We start from the raw sequence: 10,588 nt of genomic DNA, 5'->3' as shown, positions 1-10,588 counted from the left end.
CATTAACAATTTTTTGCCAAAAATAAATGTGCATTGTCTATTTGTTCTTATTCATTATATTAAAAAAAATAAAGAAAAAAAAACATTTATGGGATTGATCAGAAATTAGGTGGTGAAAATGGAGGATATGGAGAAGAACAAGTACAGTATAATTGTCCCGACCTACAATGAACGCCTCAACATCGCTCTCGTCGTTTACCTCATCTTCAAGCATCTTCCGTGAGTACTTTCTTTCGAATTCTTTAATTTTCTCTGCTCGATGAATTTTTTTGTTTTTTTAAAAAATATGCAAAACAAAAGATCTCGTTTCGCGTGGATTTTTGCAATTTGATCGCAATTGGAAGGTTTCTAAAGTGTTACTATTTCGGATTTTTTTTGTTTGATTTCTTGTTGATCGTCTTTAGGAGTGTTTTAATTGAGTTTTCGTTTTTAATATCGGTGATAATTAATACTCGGGAAAACGTAAATGTCATTACAATTGATACCGATATGCCTGATTGGCATTTGACAAGTCTAATTTTTGGATATTCGTGGAGATTTTTGCATCAAGGATGTTTTAGCAGAACTCGTTATCAGTGTTTGGTTCCAATTTTGTGCTCCCTTTTGATATAGATGGTTGTAGGTTTCCTCTAATTTTGCCGATATTATAGACATCTGATATTCAAACATCCAAGCGCAGGAAATGAATACATAAAAGCTCCTTACATGCTGCATAATTGCATATTAGTTCTGTTGTCAACAAGGTGTATGTATACACGTTTAAATGATGCTCCAATGGTCTCCTTTTAATATTTTCTGGAACTGCAGTGCCTACTGTAAGTTGAAAACTCCACTAATTAGTAATCACAAAGTGATATTCAACGTAATTGTGTTGCTTTGTGCATGTTCAGAGCTATTCTGTCGTGTTTCTTTTCATTTTATAAGCAATACAATGGAAATTGCAAATATTGATTGTTTAAAAGCACCTCACAATCAATGAATGCCAGTTTTTAAGGACAAAAGTTGTGAGAGGAACCCTTTACGTGATGTGAAAGTATTACATATTTACATTGAGCCCATAATTTTTATCAAGTTTTTTAATATTCTCCTTCGTTTTTTTTCCTCTTTTCTATTCTTATGGTTTCAAATGGATTCTCTCTGTATTCTTTTTCTTGAAGTTTTGGGGTATCTATTATAGTTACCAACAAGTGTAGACTTTTGATGGAGTAAAAAAAAATTGATTCTGAAGAGCTAATATGTAATTTTGTTGGCTGTGCAATATTCAATTAGCAAACGGCAATTTTATCCAGGTAATATAAACTATGAGAAATGAAGAGTGAAATCTTTGAGTTAGTTACCAATAACCGTGTGGCTCTTCATCAAGTCTATTTCATTGCCAAGACATGATTTAAAAATTCATAGAATATTGTAAAGATGATAAGAACTAAGTGGTATTGTTAGGGGAAGAAATGTTGTTAAACCCAAGCCCGGAAGAGAGACAGAAGCCCAAAAGGAGGCCAAGCCCATATCTCAAAATAAATGGAAGAGCCTAGAATGAGAAGGAATAAATAGAGAGGGGTTGTTAAGGATAGGTCATTCATGCATATTGTGTTGTTATACTAGCTTAGCTAGAGCAAGAGGATTGTGCTCTTTCTTCTTGAGTGAGAGTGGATTAGAATGTAGTGGAAATATCGTGCTGTTACATTCATATTATTTCATAATTTCCATTTTTACAATTTTCTTGTTACTGCTATTGTTCGATTGATCCATTTCTCTTGTTTTCTGTTTATCAAATTGGGTTAATTGTTTGTGGTTGTATCTATGGATGGTAATGGGACGGGTCTGTGGTGGGTTTGACCAAATACAAGACCCGCCCCGCCTCACTTTAAACCCGCCTCGCCCGGACCTCAAACTCGATGGGTCCGATCAAGTTAAATCTATTAATTTATGTTCAACTCATAACAAAATAAAAATTATAATTATATATTTCATTTTAAACACATCTTTATAAATAAAATTATTTCAATCTTATAATAGTATGAACTAAAATTTGGGATTAATATATACATTATTCAACAAATAAAAAATATAAATAACTTCTTAATAATATATATAATATGTACATTTATATGGATACTTATACATTTATTTAATATCTATATATAGTTTTGATATGATGTACAACTACCGTGCATATTTATGTGAGTATTGATGTGAAACGTAGAAAAATTGCGCATCAAATAGGTGATTGTTACATCATCGATACTCACATAAGTGTACATATTAGGTGTACATCATATTAAAACTCTATATATATGGTGGGGGGCGGATCCATCGAATCTCCGGACCCGCTTGGGATCCACTTGATGGCAGGACGGGTTTAATACGGGCTGGGTTTAATACGGGGCCGGGTTTAGACCCGACCCGTTGCTATCCCTATTTGTATCAGGTATTATAATACTCTTAATTAAATGGGAGCTTATTCTAGTGTTATGTAGATGCATTATACGTGATGATAGCCAGTTGTTTATCACTTTATTCGTTTTTCATGGTTACTTGACATTGATCTGGTAGCTATAATATGTAACTGGTTTTTATCAATAGAATTTGCAAATGTGATCTTGAAATTTATCAGTCTATTCTTTCTATGACTTTGCTCATTTAATCTGCCCCCTTCGGCATGAAATAGAAGAACTAGAGGTTCCTGATCTACTTAGAAGTTCTCATTTCATATTCAGAAAATTTTGAATCTTCCTTCCTCACGTTAGACTTTGTCAGTGTTGTGATTCTTTTGTGCTTCCCAACCAGGAATGTTAATTTTGAAATAATCATAGTGGATGATGGGAGTCCGGATGGAACTCAGGAGATTATCGAACAGTTGCAACAAGTGTATGGGGAAGATCGCATTGTAAGTTTTGAGAAATCAGGTCACCGTTTTTGCATTTAATGATTTCTCATGATACTCATGGAGCTCTGGTAATGCAGTTATTGAGACCTAGACCTAGGAAGCTTGGCTTGGGTATGTTTTGGCTTCTTCTATATTTAGAATGTTCATGAAGTATGCCTCTGGAAGTTGTGGTCTCCCTTGACGATTTTCATTTCAGGGACTGCTTATGTGCATGGGATGAAGTATGCCTCTGGAAATTTGTAGTGATAATGGATGCTGATTTATCTCACCATGTAAGTTTACCCTTATTAAATAGTAATGGTTGTAAAAAGAATATTATAGGATTTTTTATATCATTTGACCTTATGATATAGTAGGATTTGGCATCCATAAACCTATATTTTCCACAACGCAAAGTGATAACATATTTTATTGACATGTTCTGCTGTTCGACATGACAAGAAAAATACGTTTGGAAAGATGTTCATACCTTAAGATTCAAGATTCAGAGCCTCAATATATTTTCTGATAATGTGAAGTCTAAACCTAAAAGGAAGAAGAATACATTGTTTAGATCAAAGGAAAGTTAATCTGCCCGAGATCTTTTCAGATGAGTAGGCAAATGTCATTGCTTGTTTTTCAGCTTTTGGGCAGCATTTGTTCTGTTTTATTTGGTAATAGATTTACAGCAGTGAATTTTGTTTCAAATATTTTTTAATGTCCATAATCTTACTGAGATTTGTTTCCTTTTGATGCTCTTCACCAGCCAAAATACCTTCCAAGCTTCATTAAGTAAGCAAATTCAAGCAAATACATAGATTCCTGTGGTCCTGGTAGCATACTTTCTGAGGAACATTTTTTGAACAGGAAACAGATGGAGACGGGTGCAAGCATCGTCACTGGAACTCGATATGTTAAAGATGGAGGGGTGCACGGATGGAATCTAATGCGTAAAATAACGAGCAGAGGAGCCAATGTCCTTGCACAAACCTTTCTCTGGCCAGGTGTATCAGACTTAACTGGCTCTTTCCGGTACCTTATAACTATCTGAATAATCGACATCTTCCTTGCATATGCAAAGAACAAACTGGATGTTACCCTTTCTTGTGCAGACTCTACCAGAAATCTGTGCTTGAAGATGTTATTAGTTCTGTTGTGAGTAAGGGGTATGTTTTCCAGATGGAGATGATTGTTAGGGCTTCAAGAAAGGGTTACCAAATTGAAGAGGTAATTATCTTATGTATGTAATTTATTTATTCATTTTGCTGGTTTGTATTAATGATTTAATTCAAGACTGCTTCTTTTTTTTCCCATTTTCACATTACCGTGATTTGGTGATATGCTTTGATTTTAGTACCATGGATTCATGCTAGACGTGAAACAAGCTTGGGTGTTGAACAGTAGTTGAAATATGGAAGTATAAAAAAGGGGAAAAGAAGAAGAGTGGGGCGCGTAACCCTGGCAAGATTTTTTTCGTAGAGCAGTGTCAATTCTCGGTAATGATTTCCTAGAGAGGGAGTTAACTCTAGCTAGGGATCAGAACACACTGTTAAATTTTTGCAATTATTGAATATGTGAAAAAAAAGAGCATCCATATAAGACCTAAATAATTAGTAGGAGTAATAAGGACTTTGGAGTTGGCGATGAATTTGTACAAGAAAACTCAAATGACTTGAAAAGTCCAATTGGCATTTCAGAAATCACAATGACTGCAAACAGGAAATTCACCAAATTGGCCAGTTTATGAATTACTTGAAAGAGCGTATTTCAACTTATTGGTCGAGACTCTATGTCATGATCATAGGGCAATCAATGCATCGCAGTATGGCTATACCACCACCCTTTGTTTCTTCAAAGAAGCTGTTCTTGTAGCTAAAAATTTCAAAGATGTCCGTTTACATATTTCATTTGTTCTTTTCACAATCTCACCATCATTTCATATAATGAACCACTTTTGACCTTGAACCAGCGTACAAACCTCAAGATTTGTAGTACAAAATTTCTTGGGTTTTGGCCTTGTAATAATATTTGATAAAAGATTTTGAGGTATATTCAGGCACCGGCTTTTGTGTTGGTCAATGTTGTGAACTCCATTTCTACGCATTCTATTTTTTTTCAGGTTCCAATCACTTTTGTTGATAGAGTATATGGAAGCTCGAAGCTCGGGGGGTCAGAAATTGTCGAGTATTTGAAGGGACTTCTGTACCTTCTGGTGACAACATGAAATAGAGTAGAATACTCATTTCTATACTTACAATATCTCATAAGCTTTAGGAAATTTATAAATTTTTGCTTTGAAATTATTCAAATATATTTTGATTATGTCAGGAATTTCTCACATGTTCCCAATCAGTGCAGAGGTTTACAATAACAAGTATCACAGCTTGAACAGCAAGTCTGCGGATAATCCACATCCAAAGTCCCTATTATTCATAAATCGCCTTTCCACGTTTCGTTATAAACTACATATATTGGTGCCTATGCACACTCAAACTGCACACACATACACACACAGATTGCAGAAATCTTGGTGCCACTTGTGAATTAAAGTATTTTGAAGAGACAAAACATCGAAGTAAGGATAGACAATGCACGTTTCTTGCTGTATCAACCCCTGCAAACACAACACAGAGAGACTGAAACTTACTATGCTTCCAATGTGTAAGAACTCAAAGAGCACAGCTCAAGGTATCCCAACAACATAATAAGCTCCAAGATTTATGTATGTACATAAATTTTGCCATCCGCATCCTCTAGCAGCTCCTGGGATTCAATTTTATGCGTCGATTAGTCGATTTTCAAGATGATATATCGCAACGAGAAGATTTTATAAGAGAGGAGATTGTTCTTAAAGTTAAATAAGCCTTCTTGTAGATTTATTTTTAAAATTAATTATTATTTAAGATATAGTTTTTAAACCGTGAAAAGAACAACCAAAGGCATCCTATTTCGGAAAACCTGTCTTGATTTTCTAATTTTCTTGGTCGACAAGAGAGAATAAAAAACAAGTCAGCTTTTTAGTTTGGATCAATCCTCCTCATCATCATCATCATAATATAAAGAATTGTTACGAAATGCCTGTCCATTGGGAAAAAAAAAAGGGAATTTTTCTTTGAAAATTCATTAGGAAATATCATACCTTTATAATTTTTATTTTTATTTCCTAATAATTCCATTTCTGTTTTTATAAATAAAAGCAAAGTTGTCAGCTATATTTAATAAGTTTCGCCAAATTTTTTAATAATAAGGAAATAAAAAAAGAAATATTATTTCCTAATATATTAAATAATATTACAATTTTCAATTGAAAATAACAATAAAATTGTTGGCTTTTCAAATTTTCTTTTCGAAGTTCTTTTGCCTATTGGATAACATAATTTGAAATATTTGATAATTGATATGTAATCAATTAAAGTATGAAAATTAATAAAATTGTCGTAAAACATATTATTTTTTTTTTAAATTTCAGTTTTAAAATTGAATTTTTTGAAAAATATAAATTTCACTTTTAATTTCAAATTTAAATCTGAATATCTTGAAAAAATAAATAGCATTCAAAGATTTGACATCGGTTCCATCACATGATTTAATATCTTGGTTCCATCACACGATTCATACCAACGAGGTTGTGCGGAATATATTTTGAATTCAAATATATATATAAGTTGAGTTTTTGCCTAAAAAACTAAGTTCCGGTCAAAATTATAATTCTAAAAAAAGAAAGATGTATCATTAATCTCGAAATAGATGAATTGCAATAAATTGATTGTAAATATTTAATTTTATGCGATTTTTATGGATATTTTTGTAATAAAGAATTATATATTTTCTTTTAAAAAAATTCAAATGTATTTGAAGAAATTTGAAAATATAAACTTCAATTATTGTTTGAATTGATTATATCAATTCTTTTTTAGTTTAAATTTGAATTTAATTAATTTTTATATCAATTTAAATGTAATCTATGAATTATGTGTTTTTTATGTTCTTTATTCAAATTGAAACTGAACTCAATTGAAAACATAAACTACTTTTAAATCATTCAAAAATATATGTAGCCCATAAATTCTGATTAGTTCGTTGATACGATCTACCAGCATATGGAAACAACAGAAATTCAAGTTTAAAATATATCGTTCATTATCAAAATTTTATTATTATTTTTCCATACATTTTATTTTTTGATTTAAGGATATTATTTATATTTCTTTTTTTTACATGGTTTATACGCGCACACACACATATATATATATATATAAATATAAAAACAAAGTTTTTGTCATATCTGAAAAGTTTTTTATCAAAAATAATATGTTATAAAAAATTATCATTATTAATATATTTACATATCACATTAATATTTGAAATAAATACGTAATTAAATGCGAATCATTTTCAATTTATTTTTTAAAATTCAAATTTAAATTTGATGTTTTTTGAAATTATAAACTATATTTAGATAATTGCATTGATTATATCATTCTATTTAATTTCGATTATGGTTTTAAGTTGTGTGTTATTTTTATAGAATTTATGTTTACTACTTTCTATCGTACTAAATAAAATATAAAAACTTTTATATAATATTATATTTTTTAATTTTTTTAAAAGAGTGTCTGTAAATTGTTGTTATTATTGTTATGTATCTTAATAAAACTTTAAAATGATGTATTTTAATAGAAATTTAATATAAATATTTGTAACATGTCCAAAAAAATAATTACTTTTTAAATCAAATTTATTCATATAATAAATGACAAAAAAACTGAAATTTTAAAAATATTTATTTATTCTTTAAAATTTTGATAAACAAAATAATATAAGATTTTTTAAAATATTTTTCTATTCTTTTTATTTTTATTTACAGCAGTTCCATTTAACGAACATAATAACTCAATTTAATGACAAAATATTATTATCATCGTTTGAGCGTTATTTCAAATGACATTAACATTTTGATATAATGATTTTTGATAATAATATTTAAAATTTAAATATATTCATTATGTTATATATATATAATTTTAAATAATTATTCAAACATTAATACTTATTAATTTTAATCATTAATTACGTACGAATGAAATACTAATATTAACACTAACAAATCATCAATGTCATGAATAAAAAATTGAACTTAAATGATTTTACGAGTAAACCGTGTCCAACTAAAAAACAAAATTAAAATCTAAAACATCGTGTTGTTACATACGAAGAGTCGAAGAGGCCTGAATAAACGAAAAACAAACAGTGGACAGTTGCGAGTGTTGGTGTATGCAGCAGAGATGAAGAAATCAAGAGAGCAACTGAACCGAGCTTTGAGCGAGCACCTCAACACCATCCATGAAACTTTTCAGGTTTTCAATCCAAACCCTTGAATTTTCATCCGATTTTAACGATTAATTTTTCTGGGTTCTGTTTATTTTTATGTTAATTTATGATGATAATTGTTTTGTGGAGGTGTTGTGCAGATATTCGATCGAGCACCGGCAGCATCTCTCGAAAAAGTTAGCTGGAAAGAAGTCATTCAAATGAGTGAACGAGTCTCCAAACAAGCCACCACGGGTCTCTCTCTTGATTCCTTTGTTTCTTCCTTTTGACCTTCATGTGCTTGATACCGTCAAAGAAACTCTATTTGGTTGATTATTATGGCAACCATGGTGAATAATTGTGTAATTTCTAAACTGGGTACTGCAATTAGGTTGATTCTATCCTATAATTTATTATTATAATTGTTTTTTTCTTAGTTGGAATGCTTTACGCTGGAGACTCCCCAGGAGTTAAAGCACTTGAAGAAAACATGGCTGCTTACTTCAATATACTCCAAGGGTTCCTTTTACTTGCCCATGGGAGTTCATTGGGTGCAGGACCAACTCTCTCCTCCTGCATTCATACATCTGTTAAACAAGTTGTAGACAGTAGTTTCATGCTATTTCAGGGGGCAGTCTCTTCATACGGTAGTTCGCTTCTTCTCTCCCTCATGCGTGTGTTTAAGTCTACAGTTGATGAACGAGCTGAACTTCTGGGCTGAGATTTCATCCTTTTATTCTTGGGTGCCCATAAAATGGATTCAATTATGATGTGTTGGATATTTTTGAAACTGGAAGACAAGAAAGAAAGTAGCCGTGGATCCTAATTTTCTTGAACAATAGACTAAAAAACCAAAAAATTAAAAAAGAACTAGGGTCTTTAATGTTCACGGGATGTTTGTCTCTTTATCATTAATTTAAATCCAACACTGGCTTCTCTATATTGCTTACCGACCTATTAATTTGATTGGTAGTATCGTTATGATTTTAAAGTTGAATGGGTGTTCTAAAAGTTTTATTTCTCCATGTTATGCTGTATACATTGAAATGTTTAAGAAGCATCATTTACATGAATTGGTACATCCCGAAGCTCACTAACCTAGGAATCTTATTCAATCACTTTGGTTAACTATGATATAGTTCCCTTTAAGCTTTAGCCACTGGGTTTACTGTTGAATTTCCATTAAGTTAAACGAAAGTAACTTCGCTGACAATAACAATAAGAATACATGTAAATATTTACTGCAATGACCTACGTAAATTAATCTCTCACACAAAGTCTGGTGTCTTCTATTCTTCAGTTACACATGTAACACATCCATAGTCACCCCATATTCTATCTCTTGAATAGTATTCACATCCATTGTCACCCTATATTCTATCTCTTGAATAGTATTTATCAATTGAGATGGTGACGACAATTGTGTAACTTTTACAAGTTTGTTTTTTAATACATGCAGCGGGATCATCGATTAACGTTCAAAAACTATCGATCCCCCAACTGGTAGGTACAGTTTGGGATGCCTGTTCTGCCCTTAAGAAGACTCCTGCCACTAACGTAACAGCTATTGGAAGATCAATGACACAAGTCGCAGTTTCCATTAAGGACGCCCTTCGCGAAATGAAGGAACTTAAGCCAGCAGATGAGTCTACCATACCTGTAACTGCAAACACAGATGACAAGTCCTACAATGATGATGATTCTGATGAAGAGTTAGGCAATGATCTGTCTCCCGAAGAGATGAAAATTGTGCAGTTAACAACTTGCATCGTGTCTGAAGCACTTCTTGTTATTAAAGAACTAATTCGATCCATCACTGGCTTGCTTAAGAAAGAAAATTCGAATGATGTTGCTATATCTGTGGATTCTTTGGAGAAACTTCTGAGACTCTCCCAAGCGATTGGAGTTGAAGTTGATGATCTTGGAGCATGCCTTTACCCACCACAAGAAATTTCGGCTATTAAAATGGCTTTGGGAAAGATATCTAGCATCACTAATGAAACGGAGACGGAGCTTCGAAATCTTGAAGGTTCTTCAGAAGATTTTGGTAAAGCTTGCGCTGGTTTGAGGGGTTCATTAAGGGAATTGGAGACTGTACTAGGTTGTGTAGGTCCACGTGATATCGTGCGAGAAATGGAGAATCTCGTTGTAAGTAATTAGAGAATTGCTTTACTTTTTACAGCGTGGAAAGTTTTGTTTCTAATTTATTATTGTGTACCGCTGCGGCTATAGGTAATTGTGCCATACACAACCCTCTAATCCTTGGCTTTTATTCAAGAGTATTGCTCTTCAATAAATTTTTAATTTTGTCATGAATCTTAGCTTCTTTTTTTTTAAAAAAAAATCACATTGAGGGTAGTGTTTTTTTCTTTTTACATAAATTGAGGGTCGTGCTTTTTTCTTCTTACATAG

At 31.9% G+C, this 10,588-nt stretch overlaps 2 protein-coding genes across 3 annotated transcripts; both read left to right on the top strand.

Moving 5' to 3' along the window:
- Positions 1 to 18: 18 nt before the first annotated feature.
- Positions 19 to 5,186, top strand: LOC142543616 (dolichol-phosphate mannosyltransferase subunit 1-like). Its single transcript, XM_075650980.1, is given in 9 exon segments — positions 19 to 219; positions 2,788 to 2,887; positions 2,965 to 2,998; positions 3,084 to 3,119; positions 3,122 to 3,159; positions 3,633 to 3,658; positions 3,734 to 3,898; positions 3,979 to 4,093; positions 4,986 to 5,186. Coding segments are annotated over 9 exon segments (720 nt in total). The 5' UTR covers positions 19 to 118; the 3' UTR covers positions 5,091 to 5,186.
- Positions 5,187 to 8,068: 2,882 nt separating this feature from the next.
- On the top strand, positions 8,069 to 10,492 carry LOC142543614 (uncharacterized). Of its 2 annotated transcripts, none has more exons than XM_075650977.1 (4): positions 8,069 to 8,223; positions 8,338 to 8,431; positions 8,614 to 8,823; positions 9,636 to 10,492. In XM_075650977.1, exons 1-4 carry the CDS (start codon positions 8,152 to 8,154, stop codon positions 10,334 to 10,336), a joined length of 1,077 nt encoding a protein of 358 aa, XP_075507092.1. In that variant the 5' UTR covers positions 8,069 to 8,151; the 3' UTR covers positions 10,337 to 10,492. The 2 variants fall into 2 exon arrangements, with proteins under 2 accessions (XP_075507092.1, XP_075507093.1); XM_075650978.1 differs by having other exon boundaries at positions 8,088 to 8,223; positions 8,327 to 8,431.
- The last annotated feature ends 96 nt before the right edge of the window (positions 10,493 to 10,588 follow it).

Source organism: Primulina tabacum, chromosome 4 (assembly GCF_025594145.1).
Source record: "Primulina tabacum isolate GXHZ01 chromosome 4, ASM2559414v2, whole genome shotgun sequence".
NCBI classification, from domain to species: domain Eukaryota; kingdom Viridiplantae; phylum Streptophyta; class Magnoliopsida; order Lamiales; family Gesneriaceae; genus Primulina; species Primulina tabacum.
The sequence above is the reverse complement of the archived record's forward strand: the minus strand, read 5'-3'. Positions and strand labels throughout refer to the sequence as shown.

What these genes read in the sequence shown, in the direction of transcription:
- LOC142543614 (XM_075650977.1), top strand. Translation starts at nt 8,152, where the DNA reads ATGAAGAAATCAAGAGAGCAACTGAACCGAGCTTTGAGCGAGCACCTC. An exon ending in CTCCAAACAAGCCACCACGG is followed by an intron (nt 8,432 to 8,613) that starts GTCTCTCTCTTG and finishes TTTTTTTCTTAG; the next exon opens with TTGGAATGCTTTACGCTGGA. An exon ending in GGGGGCAGTCTCTTCATACG is followed by an intron (nt 8,824 to 9,635) that starts GTAGTTCGCTTC and finishes TAATACATGCAG; the next exon opens with CGGGATCATCGATTAACGTT.